General features: G+C 36.5%; 2 protein-coding genes across 5 annotated transcripts; one reads left to right on the top strand and one right to left on the bottom strand.

The window, feature by feature from the left end:
• The first annotated feature begins 255 nt into the window (after positions 1–255).
• On the top strand, positions 256–2,051 carry LOC131627385 (uncharacterized). Of its 2 annotated transcripts, XM_058898239.1 has the most exons (3): positions 256–1,172; positions 1,279–1,510; positions 1,598–2,051. In XM_058898239.1, exons 1-3 carry the CDS (start codon positions 431–433, stop codon positions 1,917–1,919), a joined length of 1,296 nt encoding a protein of 431 aa, XP_058754222.1. In that variant the 5' UTR covers positions 256–430; the 3' UTR covers positions 1,920–2,051. The 2 variants fall into 2 exon arrangements, with proteins under 2 accessions (XP_058754222.1, XP_058754221.1); XM_058898238.1 differs by having other exon boundaries at positions 1,279–2,051.
• Positions 2,052–2,311: 260 nt separating this feature from the next.
• LOC131627383 (pentatricopeptide repeat-containing protein At4g08210-like) lies at positions 2,312–8,335 on the bottom strand. Of its 3 annotated transcripts, XM_058898235.1 has the most exons (4): positions 5,653–8,335; positions 5,147–5,238; positions 4,925–4,976; positions 2,312–3,435 (listed from the first exon to the last, which is right to left on the bottom strand). In XM_058898235.1, exon 1 carries the CDS (start codon positions 8,237–8,239, stop codon positions 6,167–6,169), a length of 2,073 nt encoding a protein of 690 aa, XP_058754218.1. In that variant the 5' UTR covers positions 8,240–8,335; the 3' UTR covers positions 2,312–3,435; positions 4,925–4,976; positions 5,147–5,238; positions 5,653–6,166. The 3 variants fall into 3 exon arrangements, with proteins under 3 accessions (XP_058754218.1, XP_058754220.1, XP_058754219.1); XM_058898237.1 differs by lacking the exon at positions 5,147–5,238; XM_058898236.1 differs by lacking the exon at positions 5,147–5,238 and having other exon boundaries at positions 2,312–4,976.
• Positions 8,336–22,208: the final 13,873 nt, after the last annotated feature.

Consider the following 22,208-nt stretch of genomic DNA (forward strand, 5'->3'; position numbering starts at 1 on the left):
ACTTTTTCAGTCTAATATTAACAAAAATGTAAAACTTGTAGTATTCTTTTGTACTATAATACTTGTACACATTATAGAACGAGACACAACATAAAAAGGAGAGGGGGACCTTAACTCATGTCTCTTTACTTTTCCCACAAAAATTACAAAAGAAAAAAACAAATCTAGAGAAATATCAACGGCCAGATACTCATCTAAAGTATATATATCTTCCCCAGAGAAAAAACTAAAACTTTCTCAAAGCTTATAATAATACACTAGAAGTAATAAACCATAAAGAGACTCCACTCACATTCCCATCTCCCAAAAAACCCAAAACCAGAATCATTACATATCAATATTCTAGTTTTCTTTTATAAGAAAGCTTGTGCTTAAATTTCACGATTGTCATAGAAACACCATTTGCAAGTTCCATTTTTATTTTTCTACAATGAGCAAATCCAAAGCTCAAAGAAAGCCTACTATTAGTATTCATGTAAGCCAGAAGGAAAACCAAAAGCCTCAGAAAACTGAGAAGCAACCCTCTTGGGCAGTGGTTAGAGGCTTTTTGGCTTGTAGGAATGTTGAAATCCAACAACAGCAACAGCAGAAAGAAGCAAAACAGCAACCACAACCACAACCTCAACATGTTGCAGAAACAAAACAACCTAAGAAGAAACAAGAACAAAGAAAGCTGAAAGAGGAAAGAGTTTCAGAAGACAACAACAAGAAATGCAAGAAAATGAAATGCTCAGGTTCACTCTGCAACAACACTGGAATGATGGCAAAGCCAGAAACAACAACAGCAACAACAGCAGCAGGAGCCACATCAACAAGAACAACTACAGATACTCACAAGAAAAAGGCATCACTTGGTGGCTCCAAAACCAACCTGGCTTCAAGCTCTAGCAGATCTATGAAAGCCCCTCTTAATGAACTTAACGGAAGAACCGCATCAGCCTTGTCGTCTTCTTCGCAATCAGCAGCATCTTCTAACTCATCCGGCGCTGGTTCTTTCAGAGGAATGCCGTTTAGGAGACTCTCCGGCTGTTACGAGTGTCGAATGGTTGTTGACCCGGTTCTTGGTTTCACCAGAGACTCTTCTCTAAGAAGCTCCATTTGTTCTTGTCCTGATTGTGGTGAAGTCATGAAAACTGAAAGCCTTGAACATCACCAAGCTGTCAAACATGCAGGTATATCTATAATCTATATATTATCATTGTGCCAATTTATAATCTATAGTTTCAATGATTTTAATACCAAATAATAATCTCTTGTTTTTGGCGTTGTGTATATTAGTTTCTGAGTTGGGTCCTGAAGATACAAGCAAGAACATAGTGGAAATCATATTTCATTCAAGCTGGCTAAAGAAGCAATCTCCCGTCTGCAAAATCGACCGCATCCTTAAAGTCCACAACACGCAGAAAACCATAACAAAATTCGAAGAGTACAGAGACTCAATCAAAGCGAAAGCAACCAATCTCTCGAAAAAACACCCTCGCTGCATAGCAGACGGAAACGAATTACTAAGGTTTCACTGCACAACCTTTGTTTGTTCTTTAGGCCTAAACGGTTCATCAAATCTCTGTAACTCATCACCGCAATGCAATGTATGCAGCATAATAAAACACGGATTTAAGATGAGTAGTGGAGGAGACGGGATATTGACGACAGCGACGAGTGGGAAAGCACACGACAAAGCTAGTAGTGTTTTGGATGTTTCGGGTTATGAGGGTGGTGACGAGAAGAGAGCAATGTTGGTTTGTAGGGTGATAGCAGGGAGAGTGAAGAAGAACATGGAAGGTGGTAGTAATGGTATGGAAGAGTATGATTCGGTTAGTGCTGGTGATGTTGGTGCTTATTCAAATTTGGATGAGTTATATGTGTACAATCATCGAGCTATTTTGCCTTGCTTTGTTGTAATCTATAGAGGCTTTTGAATTTGATGACGAATCATGCATGTATGTTGGATTTAGGGATGAAATTTCTTTGAATGTTATTTGATGGTGTTTCTATGTTTTTATTCCTAGTGTCTGTCTTGTAGCTAAATTTGGATCTTTATCGTTTTTTGGGGAAGCAGAACTACATTTTTGTATGCATTTGATTTGATGGTATCATAGTATCAGTCCCTCAAAAATCAATGGAAACACTTAATCTAGGATTGTATAGCTGAAACTTTTATTTCCATCATGGATTTTGTTTTTTTGACAAACCCTTCAAACAAAGGATGGAGCATATATTATGTGCATAGTTAATTAGTTTGTGTAGGGTTTAATTAAGTCCACCTACCTCACGGTCGGGTGTGTGAACTAGATTTGTGTGGTGCGTTTCCATCAAATCCGGGACAAGTCATACTTCTAATTGACTCTTGTTTTGTACTCATTCTACATATGTAAATCCAAAGTTTAGAAAAACTAAGCATGGGTTTAATTTAATACGAAAATTGCGGTGAATATAAAACCCACCTATAATTGTTTATCTTTTACATATAAAAGTAAGCTTAAGTATCAATAAGAAGCCACGTTAGCATATAATGCCACCATTTATGTTTTCATCATAGCTAACTATAGAAGGCGCGAAAAGAGAGTGGGAAAAGGAATTTTGGCGTGGGAGTTACCCGGCAAATTTTTGGACTTTGTGCAACGATAGTTATACTGAAAAGTGTGAAGGAATCACAAGATGGCATGTCATGGTTGTGAAGATGGAAACAAAAAAGAAAGCTATTAGTACAGTAGGAAGTCAGAGTAAAGACAGAGTAGAAGAGCAAGGTAATGTGGGTGCAATGATAGAAAAGTGTAAACGAAGCATGAGCAATAAGAGTGGAAATTCTATGGAATGGATTTAAGAAACTGTCACTAGCACCTACTTGCATGAATGAGATGGTGACGTTGCACAACAATGACTAGGCCTTATGGAGGCATGCAGCTAACAGTGATTATAATGTTAATGTGGGGTCCACCACTGGGCCCACCCACACAAGTCCTTATGTTTGTAGTAATAAGGTTATAAACTGGCTTGCCAAGAATACACATAGCTTGCTCTTCCTAATTTAGGTGCTCCCAAACCATGGCTTTAAAACAATAAGGTTTTGGTTTAACTTGTTTCTAACAGCATATGGCTTGAAAAGATCAAAGATAATACTCCAAGATACAGCTCCATTTAAGGCCAAGGTTGATACATAACGTCAAAGTCCCTGCGAAAGTGACCCACTTTTTTCTAAACTTTTCGTACAAATGGAGTGACTGTCAGAGTACAGAAACATAATGATGAAAACATAACAAATTATCTGTGGTTTTGAAATATTGTAGCATGTCAAACCAGGAGCGGTGTTTTATAACTGCTTTCCTCTGACAGTGTAATCAAATTTCCCTTCTAATAATATAAAAGTTGTAAACATACTCAAGGAGTTTGCAACCACCCCACCATGATTTCTTGCTTCCATAGTGGAGGCTCAACCTGTAATAACCATGAAAAAACAAAATGTGTGTTAATCAATGATCTAGAGTTCTATTGTCAATTTTCATACCAAGAGTTAAATAAATAAATAAAAACCATGTCATGACTCATACTTGTGTAGATTAGCGATGTCAACTTGCCTTTATTAGCGGGGATTCCCTTTTTGGGACCCCAAAGACGGAGAATTTTTCTCCCGCGGGGACAGGGATGGAGAACAAAGTCTCTCCAAAGGCACTTCGTAGACGGGGGTGGCGTAAATATCCCCCGCCCCGCCTAAAATAGCATAATTGTCATTAATTTATATACAATTTTAAATTATTAGGTAAGTTTATTTGTCATTTCATATAATTAATCATATACACAAATTTGAAATATATATGTATTGTTATAGTAAAAGAGTGAAAACTAAATGATTATTTCAATTTTTTAGTTTGAATTTTGGTGGTCATAACACTCAATATTATAGATTAAATATTACTAAAACAATATATTTATCATAAAAAATAATTTCTAAATTTCTTGTGGTTAGTTTTTTACGCTTTTACTATTAATTTGGTTTAAAATAATAAATAAAAAAAATCATGTTTATGGATATCCGCATGAACCTTGAGGATCCGCGGGGATCCAGGGAATCCACGGGGACGGGGATGGGAGACAAAATCCCCCTGTAGCGGGGATCCGAAACGGGGATGGGGAATAGATTCGAGGGCGGGGATTGTGATGAGAATATATTCTCCGCCCCCGCCCGCCCTATTGACATCCCTAGTGTAGATACCAACTTCAATACTCTTATCTGCTATATTCTTAAATTACTTGTACATGCACATGGACAAGTAATTGTATTTAACTAAAATAAATTAACAGATAAAGCGACTATTAAAAAAAACATCCAAATATCTTTAAAGTCTATTCATAAAATATTAGCATGAGAGTCGTAAAGTTTTGGAGCTAAAACGACGGAAACCATATAACCAACAAATATTTCTCAAATTCCACATTCATATTTTAAGCCTTGGTCCATATTTCCAATGCTTCAAATAGAGATTTATTTTACAAACCAAAGGAAACTATACTTTTGTTGTGCTGCCCCTGCACCAGGGAAAACAAGTGTGAAAGAAGAGAGAGGAAACTGAGATAAAATGGGATGAGGATCCCTACACTCGGCAAATAAAATGAGGAGAGAGTAGTAGAGGGAGCTGCACAGGGTTTTGTAGCAGAGGATACAAGTCCTAAACCAGTACATCTCAGTTATCAGACTAATATCTTCCAATCTACTACAGACTTCTTCTGCAATGTCCCACCTTCCAGTTTTAGGTAAACATGCATACAAATGTTCTCTTATTTTCAAATGAATAAAATAAACAAAGTGTGACATAAATAGTAGATACTTGAGTCCCTCAATCATATGTTAAATTGATTTTATAAATATATTTGTTAAGACAATTCACCATCAATAGGCATAACAAATAATAAAATACACCATTCTCACCACATGACGAGCTTCTCAACCAAACTAAGAGATGGCTAATACCCGATGACTTCTGTAAACAGCAAATAGAACATAAAGAATATCAGAAAGAGTAGGTTCGTTTAATGGCATTACTTATGAACAAAAAGAGAATACTTGTTCAACGAGAATTTGACACTAATGTAGCTATAAAACAATGACAATGTCTAAAGTGCATTGGCAATTACGCGGTAAAAGTGCCACCTTAGATTTTGGTCAAATTTGAGTTTGCGAATGATTGGAATTGTGTAAGCTTCCCAACTTCTCGATCCCTGGTGTGTGTTTTTCTATGGTTCCTGTAAAGCTAAAAATTGTGACTTCGGACTTGACACACATTTAACAATTTGTGGCTGAGAAAAAAGGCTCCTAACCACTTTCAATAAAGCTTATCACAAAAAATTTAATAGAATAAGTATGTGGCAATAGCTAATCGTGCTTTGGTAAATATCAGTATAGTTAATTGCAGATCGCGGAAAATAGCAATTTGTTCTGCTATGCAACAGTGTTATAGCATTGCTATAGCCTCTATTTCATAATACATTGCACTAAATAGCGTATTGCAGAACAATAGATATTTGTTCAATTTTTGCTATACAATAGTGCGATGAGCTATGGCGCCACAATTTAACAACAATGGTTAATATGAAACTGTTTAATTAAAAAGAGAAGGGAAAAAAAATCAGAAGTGGTATAGGTACAATTGAGTTTACCTTTTCATCTTTTGATGGGTGATGCAAAAACTGGATGTGTGAAACCGAATCCTCATGGGAATAGCATGTATGTATTACAAGCTTTTCAGATTGAACTACTGGATTCAGATGAAACAAGCTTGTCCGGAAATATTAGGCCCTTTGTGAGCATCATGAAACAAATTGCAATTCATGTGGACCAGCATCATCCGCATGACCAGCAATGGTGGTACAAGACCTGCTTCCACTATTTGGTAAATCGGTTTCAGACTTTCAGCACACCACCAATAAAACCGTGTTTAGCATGTCCTAGAATCAAGGTGTTCCATGAAGTAGAACCTTTACATTGGATTTCATAGAAAACTTATGTATATGTCCAGTAGAAATGAGATGATTGATAGTTCTGTGCTATTACCAAAACATGAAGACTTCCTTCGAATTCAAGGTTCAATCATGTCATTCCTTATAAGCTAGAATAATCTGCGACTTGTCTGGAAATATCTCACGTATTAAGCTATACGCCAAACCAGCATTCTCAACTTGAGATCTCAATCCAGCTTTTCCCAGCTCCTTTTTTGCCTATTTTTTTGACGGCTTCTCTGACTTTGCTTAAACTATCCCACATTCCAAGAGATGCATAAACATTTGACAGCATTATGTATACAGAAACATCTTCTGGCGAGGTAGCAAGGAGATGCTCAGCAACAATGTTTGCAAGATGCCGGTTTTTGTAAGTTCCACAGGCACCAAGCAAGGAAGACCATAAAGTTTTGTCGGGCTTAAATGGCATTTCACTAATCAATTTTTCTGCTTCTTCAAAACGTCCAGCTTGACCAAGAATATCGACCATACAATTGTAATGTTCTGGGGATGGTATCAATCCATGTTTTGTTTCAATAGAATTAAACACAGCCCATGCCTCTTCAACTAGGCCAGCATGTCTACAAGCAGTAAGAACACCTAGAATGGTGATTTTGTTTGGCTTTGTACCAGATTCTATCATCTTAAGCAGAAGACTAATTGCCTCGTTAGCTCTTCCATTTTGAGCACATCCCACAATTATACCAGTCCAACTCATGGTATCGATTTCTGACAGACAACCAAACAAAGCTAAGGCATCCTCAATGTCACCACATTTTGCATACATATCAATTAGAGCAGTTGAAATTACTCTCTCTGATTCATACCCCTTCTTAATACATAAAGTGTGAACTTGCTTGCCACGTTGGTTAGATGCCATACTTGAACAAGCTTTCAGAACAATTGAGATGACAAAATGGTCAATCTGAAGACCCAAATATATCATATCCATGAAAAGGGAAAAAGCTAACTTATCTGAACCAAAGCCAGCGCAACCGGCAATCAAACTAGACCAAGCCACAACATCTTTATCCGGCAACCTCTCAAACAGTCTTAATGCATTGTCAATATTGCCCTGTTTTGAATATAGATCAATAAGAATGCTCCCGACAACAAAATCTAACTCATAGCCACTAGTGATGACCAATCCGTGCACTTCGGATGCCAAACTTGAGTTATCCAAGTAAATGCATATCTTTAAAGCAATACTAAAGGTATGAAAATCAAAGTGTACACCAGAACGATGCATATGAGAAATCATACTGAGAGCCTCAGCATAATCTCCATTGGCAATATACCCAGAAATCATTGAATTCCAAAGCGCCGAGCTTTCAGAAACAGGAGAGCTCCCAAAGAATTGATCAAAAATCTTCACTGCTTCGCCCAAAAACTTGCAATTCGAATACATATCAATCAACGTCGATATACAATAGCAGCTACACTCAAGCCCTATCTTAATAACATAACAATGAATCTGTCTCCCAAACATTAACTCACCACCAAGACCACAAGCTTTGAGAGCATTTGGCAATGTGAATTCATCCAGTTTAAGGCCTTTCACATGCATCATAGAAACAAATTGCAACGCATGGGGACTATCATTATCTACAAGGCCAGCAATAATACTATTCCAAGATACAACATCCGGTTCCGGTATTTTATCAAACAGTTTCATCGCATCGTCAATCAAACCTAGTTTAGCATGTCCCAGAATGAGAGTGTTCCACGACGTAGCATTATTTTTACACGGGATTTCATCGAACACTTGTTGAGCTTCCCTCAAGCTCCCACATTTAACGTACATGTCCAAGAGGGCATTCATCAGAACAGTATCAATATTCAACTTAGATTGAAATATATGGTAATGAACCAGCTTGCCCAATCCAACATCTCCCGTAAGACCACACGCTTTAAGAACCGCGGAGTACAAGAACTGATTGGGCTGTTCTGTTTTGGATTGTAACATCTCGTTATAGAGCGCTAGAGCTTCACGGGGTCTGCCAGAATTGGTTAATGCAGAGACCATCGTTGTCCAAGAAATTATGTTTCTGTGAGGCATTTCGTCGAACAGGTTACGTGCATCATTGAAACTGTAACACTTAGCGTAAACAGAGATCATGTTATTTAAGAGAAAAACGTGATTACAATGGCCGGATTTAATTATGTAAGAATGGAGTGATTTAGCATTTTTAATTGCTCGAAAGCGTAAGCAACATCGCAAAGCGATTTGGATTTGGTTTAAATCCATTGCTGATGCATTATGGGTTGGATTGGCAAACTGTTAAGCATTTCTGTGACTAGAGACGACAATCTTCGAAACACTGAGGATACGTTTTGCCGCGGTACTACCACCAGTTACGTTTAATTGGATTGTTATTTAATATAAATATTTTTTTTTTAAAGTTTATTGAGTAATAAATGCATGGTATACATAAAAGACCATATATATTTATTATTTAATAAATTTAAAAAGAGAATATTTGCTTATAATAAGGTTTTTTCTTTGGCCACCTCCCTATGAGGGTCACCCCCAGCGAAAATCCCAAAATACCTCTGCTTCGGAAATGAACTTCCGAAGCGCTTTTTTATTTTAAAAAATTTCCTTAATTCGGAAGTGCATCTCCGAAAACACCCCATGGGGGGTGTCTTCGGATATGAACTTCCGAAAACACCTCATGGGGGGTGTCTTCGGAAATGAACTTCCGAATTATGCAGAAACTGTATTTTTTTTTATGTTTTTTCATAACAGTCTCGCATTTTAATTAAACGCAAACGCCAAATAAAATAAGCAATAGATAAACTGAAAATACTAATATGATAAATAAACAAAAAAAATACTAATCCGATGAAAATAATATATACAAACCGAAAAAAATAAAAATAGTGTGCTAAAGATACAATCCGATAACAAAAAATATATAAACCCGACCACTACTGGGTGTGCCTAAACCTCTCCCCCTGAGACCTCCTCTGCCGCCTGTATGTCGCCGCACTGTCCGCATCAGTGACGATCATCTCCATCACGGCGACTGCCTCTGGACCGCCCCGCTCCACGATACCTCGATCCAACGCGTCCCGCCCAAGCATCGATATCCGCTGGCAGATCGGCATGAGATCAATGGCGTGATCATCCTCGGCCTGCTGGTTCTCCAGGATCTCCTCGTGTGCTGGCCTAGGAGCGCCGGGAATGTCGGGTCTCAGAAGAGGATGTGACACCCGGTAGAACCATGTGGCGTATCCCTCCTCACTGTGCCAGTCCTGGGTGACCCGAGTGAGACGGTACTCCAGCGGTACCACATGATCCTCCCAATGCTCCCATATGGCAGTGAGCTGCACTCGGGTCACAGTGTCGGGAGCAGCCTCAAAGGGTGACCTGGGTATCCGCTGCACGAATCCGAACTGACGCATGCACCGCTCAGGGAGATATCGAACCATGATGCCGGTCCCGCATGCCAACCAGCCTGAATATAGAGTAATGCCGTCAAATGGGACAATCTGAGCGTAGTCGACGAACAGCCTCCAGGTGACGTCGTCGTGCATCGTGCGGTCCAAGTACAGACGGTATGGTCCCACCGCATCGTTCCCCCTCTGGAGAGCGTATCTGGCGGCCCTGGGCATGGCGTCCACGTACGCAGGATCGATGTGAAAGCCGTGGATGCGGGAGAAATAGGAGATGATCCAGCTCTGAAACAGAAACAAGATAATGTATTAAAATTAAATACGAAACATATATAAATAAATAAATACGATAATGTATTAAAATAAAACGTACCGTAAGCAGTGTGCAGGATCCGACCAACTGCCTCGTCCTCCAGTTGGAGGCCTCATTCAGCTTCTGGTAGAGATATGCCAGAGTAGCTGACCCCCAGTTCCACTGGTGAACGGTATCCAGATCCATGAAATAGCGGAGGTAGGCCACGTCGACGTACCTGGCACTCTTGTCCACAAAGCATGCAGCGCCTACCACATGCATGTACCAGCATCGGAGAGCGCAGCCGCGGTGGTACTCCCTGAATAGGTCGTTATCCTCCTGCCCGGCCTCGGCCGCCACGTCCAGGTGGAACTCAAAATAGATGCTCAGTATAGTGAACCGGACATGAGGCCCACAAGTCGTGACGCACTCAAAGTGAGCAACCTCGTGCGGCAGGCCCAAATAGTGCATCATCCACTCAATGGCCTCGACCCTCTGGATCCTGGAGTGGTCCAACAGCGGCCCCCTAATAGGCAGGTGGAGAAGACACTGGACGTCATGCAAGGTGATCGTCAACTCCCCCACCGGCAAGTGGAAAGAAGAGGTCTCCTTGTGCCAGCGCTCCACAAATGCCCCCTGCATGCCGGTGCTGATGGTGGTGTACCCGGTCATGCAGAGCCCGCTAAGCCCTGAACCTCGCACATGGTCGTTAAACCACTGAGCTGCTGGTTTAAACAGACCGAAAATCTTCCTAGAGTGGTTCACCATTTTCAATGGCTTTCTCTCCTGTTACAAAAAAAAAACAAATAAGCGAGAAATAAACGGTAAAATTATAAAAAATGGTGACAAATAAACGGCTAAGTTAAAAAAAATACCTCTCCCTCCCAGATCCGCCGAGCGACGTGATCCTGGTAGTGAATCAGCAGGGAAGTGTCAAAAGGCCCTCCCGGATAGCTATCCACCTCCTGCTCCTCCTGCTCCTCCTCCTCCCCGACTGGAGGGTCAACATCCGGTATGACCTCCTCCTCCTCCTCATCCTCATCCTCCTCCTCTCGCTGGAGGGAAGAAGATACCCGAGTCAGCCTACTCCTAGAGCCTGAAGCAGATGAACTCTCCACCAAGTCCTGTGGAACGTGCACACGGCGTCCCCGGCCCCGCCCGCGTGTCGACGCCAGCTGCGCCGCCGCCCGCTCGCGTCTAGCCGACGCAGTCTGGGACTCCCTGCCCTGTCTGATGCGTGCTGGCTGGTTGCCTGTCATGTTCCTGTAAACAATCGAAATCGATTAATATGCGAGACAAATGAAAAAACAAAAAAAAATGCACTTCTGATATAGTTCGGAAGTTCATTTCCGAAACTGGGATGGAGGTGTTTTCGGAAATGAACTTCCGAAACACCCCTGCGCAGAGCTTTTCTGCAACCTACAATGGCAGACCCCAAAATCAAACTTTAAACCTATGTCTACACATTCTAAACATCCTAAATACCAGTACCAACCTAACCTAATACATATTTTCCTATTTGTAAACACCCTAATATCAATTTTAAGCATAGATCTAAAACTCATAATGCTTACCGATTGAAGAGGTTGGAGTGCTTTTTAATGTAGTATAGGAAGCTTGTTGGAGCCTTTGATGTTGCCTTGGAAGTCTTTTAACAAAATTTCGCCTTTGGTGTTGTTTGATGTTGGATTAGGGTAAATGAATGGGGGAGGGGGAGTGTTCTGCTTAATCTGCAGAACGCGCATTGTTTCGGAAGTTCATTTCTGAAATGCTGTTTTCGGAAATGAACTTCCGAAATGAGACAATTTTTTTTCAAAAAAAGGCGCTTTCGGAGATGAACTTCCGAAAACACCTTTTTTATGCAGTTCGGAAGTTCATTTCCGAAGTCAGGGGTAGTTTGGGTTTTTCACCAGAGGTTAACTAGAAGGTTGGGAGGTTGGCAAAGAAATTTTCTATAATAATAGTCAGAGGAATACGAGACTTATGCCTTCGCATAGACGTATTATTAATTCCGAAGTATATATAAATAATTGTTAACCAACATTTTTATAATTTATAGAATGTATTATACTCCAAATGCATCAAAATCCACTCCATGGGCATTTTACGCACCACCGAATTAACCAAAATGTCCTCGTATTTCCGTAAATGCACTTTCAGAAACACCATTTTTTCAAAAAAAATTAGTTTTTTCGTATATGTATCTACGGAAGCGTTAAAACATGAGATTTTCCCAATTAATTGAGAAAATATGAAAGTTCCGTTCTACGAAACACACCCTTCCGTAGATGTAGCTACAGAAGATTTCACGAACTTAATCAATTTGAGATCTCAATTTAAGTTACAAATTAATTGGGAAAATCCTAAATTAATTAAGTTCATGCTATAATATACGAAGCATGGGATATTCCCAATTAATTAAAAAAATTCTAAATTAAGTTACAAATTAATTGAGAAAATCTCAAATTAATTTCTCAATTAATTAGAAAAATTTCAAATTAATTAAGTTCATGAAATCTATCTACGGAAGGGGTTGAAAAGAGAAGTTCATGAAATATTTCGTAGATGTATCTATGGAAGGAGTTGAAAAGAGAGTGTTTCGTAGATGCATCTACGGAAAAAACTAAATTTTTAAAAAAAGATGCTTCCTGATATGCATCTACGGAAACTGGGGACATTTTAAAATTTCGCACGGTGTATGAGATATGCATGAGGTGGATTGAGAAATCGTCAACTTAAAAACCTTAAAATAATTTAAGATATTTGATAAAAAAAAGAAAGAAAGAGAATATGGAGATTGTACAATTATTTATTCAGAATTAAACACAACAAAATCATGTTGAATATCGTTGTTGAGTAAGAAACATAAAGATCAGAGAAAAAAACTTGATACAATTAACAAATAAATATGTGAACAACAAAAATAGATTAAAATAAGTGAAACATTTTCCTATATCATATTAAAATAATATTAAACAAGTAACTAATATTTACACAATTCGTGATACAAATAGTTACGGGTGGCAAAACGGGTTCAACATCATCGAACATGTCCGTTTTGCCTGCACTTTTCACAAATCAAACTTATATTTTAGACTCACACTCTCTATTATATTTACTCTGCCTTTTTTTTGTATGCGTACGTGAGCATTAACAGGATAGATATGGATTTTTTTTTAAAATTCTAGGCTTTAGAGAGCAATGCCCACTCTTTGGTGGATGAATCAATAAAGGGGGACGTGTCACCAGAAATTTCAAAAGAGTCTGTTAGGAATGTTAGGAAAGAACTGGTGTATGCCCACTCTTTGGGGGTTTAAAAATAAAAAATAAAAAACCAAAAGCCCATTATGTGATGAATCTAAGGTTATGTTTGGATATCATAAAATCAACGGAGCGGAATGGAGCGGAGCGAAGTGGGATGGAGCGGAGTAGAACGGAGCGGAACGAAGATACCATTCCATTGTTTGGAAATTTTAGGACGCAATAAGGTAAGTTATTCATTCCGCCCAAATCAGAGGGTAAGAAAAATGGGTGGTATGTGATGGAATGGAATGGAATGGAATCCATACCACTCTATTCCGCTCCGTTCCATCCGTTTTTAAATTATCCAAACAATAGAATATCATTTTATTCCATCTCATTCCGCTCTGCTCCATCTGGTTCCATCAATCCAAACAAAGCCTAAGAGTTTATTTAGAAGTTGGAATTAGAGTATTCTTCATTATAACCTAGATCTTCTCCTTTGCTCTCACTTACACCATAGATCATGGAAGCAAGTTTAGTTCTCCCAAGACCTGCTGTGATAAAGCTTTGAAGAGCTACCTCATGCTTATCTAATGTTTTATCAGAAGCTTTATCCAAAAGAGCCTTATGATATTTTTCAAGAGATTCAAATGTGTCTTGAGACATTTTTAATTCTTCTTTCAAAAGATCCTGATCTCTCTTTAAGATTTTCATGAATCTTGTTTTGTCTTTGCAACGACTCATGATGTCTGGAGTGAATGAAATAAGATCAAAACGAGATAAGTTAAAAAATACCTCATCTTCTTCGTCAGATTTTAAACTAGAGCAGGATTTAGATTCTGCATCAGATGATGTGAGAGCCATCTACGCCATATTTTCTTCTCATTCATCTTTGTCAAAACTTCCTTCATTGGCAAGTTCACCCCACGTTGCCATGAGACTTTTCTTGAATATGTTTATGAAGTTGTTCTTCTGGAAGCTTCCTTTATTTGACTTGTCCTTTTGTAGATCATGACAATCAGATGTGAAGTGACCAGGCTTGTTGCAGTTGTAGCAATTTTTTTGGTCATCTTCTTTGTCTCTGGAACTAGAGCCTTTGAAGCCACTACTTCTACCAGAGAATCTCATGTTTCTTTTGGCCAGATGTTGAAATATCTTAATGATAATGTCATTTCCTCGTCAATTGAGTTATCATCAAAAACTCCTTCATTAGAAGTTTCTTCAGATTTGCTGACTCTTGAGGATCTGGAAGCTTTACCACTAGATTTCTCAGTAGCATATTTTAAAGCCAGTGATTTGGACATCTTCACAGGCTGATCTTCATTCAGTTCCATTTCATGGCTCTGAAGATTACTTATCAAACTTTCAAGACTTAAAGTATTCAGGTCTTTAACTTCTTGAATAGTTGTAACTTTAGGTTTGGATCTCAGAGGAAGACAACTTAGAATCTTCTTGACATGATATGCATAAGTATAACTCCTATTCAAAACTTGAAAGCCATATACAAGAACTTGAAACCTAGAGAACATGGTTTCAATGTCTTCATCATCCTTAATTTTAAAGAGTTTGTACTGGTGAAACAGAAGATTTTCCTTAGCTTCTTTCACCTACTTATTTCCTTCATAGGTAGTACATAATGATTCAAGATAGTCTTGGGCTCTTGGCAGTTGACATATCTATGATCTTTATGTGTTCAAATTGAGGTAAAACATCAACAATAATACCTCTTACTCTATGGTGTTTTCTGTACACTTTCATTTGAGCTGTTGTGAGAACTTTTCTGTCAGCAACCATTCCCACACCATTTACTTGAATATCAATGCCATCCTCAAGGATGTTCCGGAGCTCATCATCAAGCCCAATGATGTATATGTATATTTTGCTCTTCCACCATTCAAAGTGAGTTGAATCACCACTGAATGCAGATGGTTTACCAGAATAGTGACTTTTTTCAGAAGCGCTATAATCATATGGAATAGTAGTTCCAGTAACATAACTATCACCCGTATATCCCATCTAGTATGCTTTTCTCTTTAGGATCTTTTTCGGTACCATTGTTAAGTGTTAAGCACAAACCGTGCTCTGGTGCCAACTGAAGGTGAGAAAAATACACAAGAAGTTTGGGTTGAATTATGTATCTGATAACTATTTCCTTTTTTTTTAAAAAAAACTTCTTGAATCTGACTAAGTTCAGATTCTAAGCTAGTGTATGCAGCAGCGTAATAATTTAACGTGTAGAAGTAATAAGTAAATCACACACAACAATTATCCTGATTCCTCTATAACGAGAGTATTCTAGTCCCCTTGCCACATGAGAGCTTTTCACTATAATCAGAACCTGATTACAATTTGCTTATACACATCACTCCAAGACTTCCTACTCAATCACTCTGAAAGATACTTCCTTGCCTAAACACATTCGTTCAAGACTTCATGCTCAATCACACTAGAAAGAGACTTCCTTGCCTGAATCAATAGCTCGGGACTTTACTTGCTCAATCACACTAGAAAGAGACTTCCTTGCCTAAATCAACAATTCATGACTTTCTTGCTCAATCACACTTGAAAGAGACTTCCTTGCTCAAACACTCAGTATGATACTTTCTTACTTAAACACTCGTTCTTACTTAAACACAAATTCTAAACAAAATATTTAGGATTACAACAAGATGTACATGATATAAAATCAAAGGTACAAATATTACAGCACACACAAAGACCTTGGATCTTGAGATTTTTAAGATATACAAGTGTAAGAAACACTCAAAACTATGTGCAATGTTGGGTGCGGTATAGCGGCAAGCAACAAAATATTTGGAAGTATTACTCCGGGGATTATCGTGTCCACATAGAATGGTTGGTTAGAATCTTGTTCAACGGTTTCATTATTTCTGAGCTCGAGTTAAAATGGATCGAAAGTAAAATCGGAAAATAAAACAAATGAACAGAAAATAAATACATTCTTAGGAAAAAAATAACTTATCAAGCATGCAAATATACTCACTCGTCATAGACTTAAACTTATCGATTAGTTATAATCAACCTACCATACTCGTCAATGTCATCGCATATCAACCACTAAATCTAATGTATCATCTCAGCGGCGATCTCTCCGCACACCTCGACAACACAAAAGACAACTGTGTTACTCGCACCGACGATCTCTCAGCATAACACAACCAACACATAGGCATTGAGCACAGATACCCAAGTGAATGTTAACTCTAAATCTATCTTTAGAGTCTAAAAATAACAGATAACCATCCTAGATAAAGATTCGAATAGTATATGTCTATACTAACCCAAAACCTAACATTAAAGCAAAAATCCAAGATAACAATCGACAAAGATTTGTAAAGCAAGTTTTATGTAACGCCATGGGTGACAGATATACATAACTACATAAGTGCAGGGTAAGTACATAAACAAAACCCAACTACAAGAGAAAACACAAAGAAGAAGAGAAATGAATAAAAAATCTCCTGGTTTGTCAGCTCCGATCGATGATCAATCCACTTCCGATCATCGAAATGCAATCTCCATAGTTGTTTTCTAACCTAATCTAACCTAAGAATGCGATTGATGGAGTTTGGGCAAAAAACCCCCAAAAACCATAACCTAAAAATGTTACAAATAAAGAAGATATAAACAAAATCTACGCAGGCTCGCTAAGCGAGCTAATCTGGCTAAGCCAGCATACAATTTATTCCTAAATATCTAGTACAGTAAAAGAGATATCGCTTAGCGAGCTGACCTCAGAAATATCTAACTGCGCTACAACTTGGCTTATCGAGCTTCTGCAGAAATTTCTCCTTATTGCTCCAAAACTGCATATTTGAATTTGTGCCTTCAACACGTAGTTACTCGAGGCTCCGATATGCAGCAATACCTATAAAACGAAGGAAAAACTATCAAACGGTTCATAAAATGAATCAAAACTCAAGTATACAAATATTTACACAAAAATTAGGATTTGATTCTAAAAACAGAAATAATAGAATCAATAAGTGTCACAAATATATACTCAAAATAACGACATTTTGGCACTTATCATGCAACCACAACAACTATGTACAGACGCTAAAAGGGAAAAAATTTCTTGTTCTCATTGTGGTTTCTTATGATATATTTGTAGTACTTGTTTTGAATTTTTAGCTCCTTATATAGAGAGAGAAAAAAAGAGGCGTTGAAAGCTTGCTTGCACAAATGTCTTTGCTGAAGAAACAGTTTCCAAGAGAGAGAGAGAGACGTTGGAGTTGGTACGATGAGGATTTTCATCTTCTGAATAATTTCTTCATTCATTGTATCTTTCTCAAGTAAGGTGTCCATAGGCATCTTGGAGTAGATTGGAGAAACCATGCCAAGCCGCCTTTAGCCTTATGCTAAAACCTCTAGTTGACTTTCTCCATAATTCTAGCAGTTGATAAGATGGAGCTGCTTTTGTACAGATAACAGATAAACGATCATTGTACTATATTTCCAACAAGGCACTTGGAGTTCCATTTAAACATCAGAGGCTGAGTCAATATGGAATTGAGGTCTTATTAGAACATCAGAAGCTGAGTTAATTTTGCGCTGAGTTTCCATCTGAAAATTTGACTATGGTTTATTGGAATTTGGATTGCTTCTTCCTTATAATCCATTTAACTGGGTCAGAACCTAGTTAAATTTTAGCTTAATGATCCCGCACACTTAAGCAAGTGTTAGTATACCCTATTGTTTTTTATGTACTTTTTTATCATCAAAATCTAAGGAGTATGAATAGATTTTGTTTCAACACTTTCAAACACAATTTGAAAACTTTTTCTTCATTCACATACTGACTTGAGCATCGAAGTGCTAACCTTGCAGATACATCCACTGCTCCATCGCATCGGAAGCTCTCCCCCGCTGTAGCTTCTGCAACTTTACACATTTTTTATTCTAAAACCGAACAACTGTTATTTTACAACTAATAGTAGCGAAACATATTATAACAATAAAAACGATAAACCAACAATTACGGTAAAACATCAAACTAAATAATCAAACATAGAAACTAAATTACTATTTCAACATAGAAACATCATATATTTGCATTTCATGGACAACCATGGAGATAAGATGCAAATCATGAGAAGAATATGCCATGATGTATGGTTAGTACTCAAATTATTAAACTGGTTCATTTCATCGGTGGATGTCCAAGCCTAAGGTTTCTTGGCTCGTGGCCAAAATCCGAAAACAACAAATCAATTTGCTTCCATTACAAAGAATTAATTACATGGCGAATTTTCCATCATGTTTTATTTCATATGCATGCTATCTAATATTCTTTGCGTCATTAACGTTAGCAAACAATCTATTGAACCTTAGATTTATTGGTAGATACCACATCACCTTGGCAAGAAGATCCTTTTTGCTCACACCATCATCATCGGCTTGTAGCGCGACTCTCCACACCTTGGGTAGGGGTGGCAAACAAACCGCTCGCCCCGTCTTAAGCCCGCAAAAAACGAGCGGGACAGACAAGTTTGCCAAGCAGAAATGGGCATAAAAATCATGCCCGCCCGCTAAGGTGGCGGGTTCGCGAATGACAGGCTTGGCCGCCATTTTTTTAATAGATTAATAGTTTTTTACCTTTCAATTAAAATTTTCACTTATTTTTTAGAACAATTTTTTATAAAGAATCTTTTAAACAAATTTTACTTCAATAAATATTGCATATATACTACAAGAAATATGAGATTTTGCAACAACAAAAGTTGCTGCAAAAAATACGAAGTTGTTGCGAAATGTATTTTTTGCAGCGAAAAAAATATCGCTGCATATCGTTGGTATATGTGCTGTTGCAAAAAGTTTTGCAACAATATTTGATGTCGCTGCCATAACTAATGTTTTTACAACAATAATTATTGTTGTTGCAAAAAGTTTTGCAACAACATTTGACGTCACTGCTGTAACTAATGTTTTTATAATAATATTTATTTAATATAATACAATCACCTTATTCGTTTCGAAAAGATACTTTTGAACACAAATTGTTGCTATAAAATTTCCCATCAACTTATGACATTTAATAAAAATATAAATGTTTAAAAAACATTAAAAAAAATAATAAACAATCATATTCCTATAAAAACGAAGAATTAAGATTTACATATTTAACAGATAAAATTTTGATTTCTACATGAATATTATTTCTTCTTTACATCTTATCTTCCAGCTTTCTATGTGAAGAAGTTGAAACACCCTTATTTGACCTTTAACCTGCAATTTAAACACAATCAAATTTTTTTGTACATATTTCATTTTCAATACATTTTTCACATCAAGGTACAAGATAGGTAAAGATGCACAAATCTTCAAAACTCTCAAAAATATTGATATTAATTCAAGTGATTTGAATCTAAGTATGTAAGAAAACCTTCATAAACAAAAGCTCTACAAGTTATATACACATGGATATACGAGCATCACTTACTTAATTGGAAGATATGGAGAATTTCATTTAAGTAAAGAAAAAGACCTTGTATTCCATGAAGTGGTGCATTGGTTGACATAATTTTAGGCTCAACTGCCATCTTTACCTCTGCTTATGCATAATATTGAATAGGCAATATAGCCCCTTCAACAATATCAGGATGGTGAACCTCACCTTGTTTTGGAGATCATCCATATTTTGCCTTCATCTATTCAGCCTCTAGAGAATGTATTATTATATTGACATTAGAAAATGATTAGAAGATATAATTTGGGTCAGTAACATTAAGATAACAACAAAAGCAACTACAACCAACAAAGTTGAAAGCACATATTCTGCATCATGATTCTCCCCCTTTCTTATAAGGAAAAAACAAAAGATATCTTTAAGACAAAACAATAGAATCAAGTCCTAAAAAAAACATAACACCTATAGTACAAAACTTCAATAGAACATCAACTCACATGAGAACCTGCAAAAAGCATTCCAACCTTGAACTTGAATGTTCAAGACCCTACTCATCTTATCATAATCCTCATATCATAACCATAAGGAAGCAACACAATTAGCCCAGCCTGACGAAACCACTTAAACTCACAATCAACCAAAAAGTTGTCAAATATCACATGAGCCCAACTAAGAAAAACCAAATTAAATTATAAGGAACTTGAGTTTTCCAATAATTACTATCCTAATTCAAATTCAGAAACATTAAACTCTGCAATATTTTAAAAACTTATTAGAGAAGAGACCAAAAAATAAATAATAATTTTTTATATGTAAGTATCAATTTGATTACATAGAGAAGATACAAGATCCATAAAGTTTATATCTATGGAAATCAATCTATCATTATAAGAATGTAATATAAGAATTGTATTGATGAATGATTGAAATTGACAATTAGATATATAATTTGGAGCACAACCTACCCTAATCAATTTTGCAATGAAACAAATTTAGGGACTATGATAAAACAACATAAAACTTTGTGAGAGAATGAATGGAGAAAGTGTGTGTGCGAACTTCACCTGGGGACGATGTATAAGATAACTTGTGATTGAGAGAAAGGTGTTGCAAAGAGAAGAAGAACAAGGAGAGTCCGTGCATGTTAAGATCCCGTCTCCAAGCCAAAAGCTTTCGAAATGCAGTTGTAATAACTACGGAACGTGTATTGAAATTTGCGATGAAATAGAAAGCCACACACGCCCAGAGAATTAGGGTTTCAAGGGGAAGAAGAAAACATTTTGGAAATAGGTGGGTGTGATCGAGTAAACCTTATAAGTTTTCTTTATTATATTTAAAAGATTCAACAAATATTTATATATAAAAAAAAGAAATTATTTAAACACATTCTAAAATAAATAAATTTCGAAAAAATATCTTAGATACAAAATTTAAAATAATTTTTCATGACCATTAAATAATAATTGGTCAAATAAATAAATCTATTAGATTATATATTCTGAAAAATATTTAACTTTAAAGTTACAGGCCTATTAATATTGTAAAATAATTTTAAGATAATCTTTGAAATATTAGTCTCTTGCTTTCAAAAAAAAAAAATTGTAAAATAATTTTAAGATAAAATATTAGTCTCTTGCTTTGAAATATTTAACTAATTATAATTATTATTAGAATTATAGGCCTATTAATATTGTAAAATAATTTTAAGATAATCTTTGAAATATTAAATTGATTGAGTTTTGAATAAGTATTTGTGGTATGGTATCGATTGGTTTTGACATAAACTCATCTAAAAATTCATGTGATTTATAAGTAGTAAACAAACAATTATAAACTATTCAGATTAATATGGTTTATTTATAAATAATTTATTTGAGATGATAAAGAAATTTTTTTATGGATAATAATAAATATTATTTGATTATACTGTTTTAAATATTATTTAAATAATTTATATTATGAGAGTAAAAAAAATTTCAACGATAGTGAAAGTGTTGTAATTTTTTATATTACAATGATTTAAACTAGTTGTTGTTATATATTTATAAAAAAAATACTATTGTTTTTAACAATAATAATTTTGGGGATACAACATTTTTATTAGTAATAACACAATATTTGATAGAGAGAAAAAGTTAGTACAACGACTTATATTATTCGTTGCAATATGCATATTAAATAGTTGTATTATTTTCAACGACAATAATTATTGTTGCGATAAGTCACTTTTTCCAACAACATTAAAATTGTTGAGAAAAAAATTACTTATTACAACGACTTAAATTATTTGTTGTCATATACATGTTGTTGGCAAGAAATTGATTGTTGTTGCGAAAAAGTCGTTGCCAAATATCTTATTTCTTGTATTCACAAATAAATGTATAAATTAAAACCATCGAGAATTAGAATTACTAGAATTAACTAAAAAAAGGCGTGCTTAAGGCAGAATGGGCTGAACGAATAGGCGAAGCGGGCTTTGACGGACGGCGGGTTTCGGCGGGACGAGCTTTGGCGGATGCCGGACCCAAAATCTTAACCCAACCCGCCATTTTTGGCAGCTGCGCGGGCCGACCCGATGGGCCATGACCCGTTTTGCCACCTCTAACCTCGGGTACTCACTTCATTTTTCATAAACTTTCCTATATAATATGCAATCATTATGACATGCATGTATTTTGACATAGTTCAAACCTATTAGACACAATATTTTCTTGGCCTTATAATTATAGATTGACAACGTGTTACCTTCTAGAAGAATATCTTTCAACAATTCAAGCAATTTAATGAAACTTTTATCTGTCCACCCACCTTTTACCTTCATATCAGAGAATCTTATCACAACTGACAATCGAG

This window comes from Vicia villosa, unplaced genomic scaffold (assembly GCF_029867415.1).
Source record: "Vicia villosa cultivar HV-30 ecotype Madison, WI unplaced genomic scaffold, Vvil1.0 ctg.000359F_1_1, whole genome shotgun sequence".
NCBI classification, from domain to species: domain Eukaryota; kingdom Viridiplantae; phylum Streptophyta; class Magnoliopsida; order Fabales; family Fabaceae; genus Vicia; species Vicia villosa.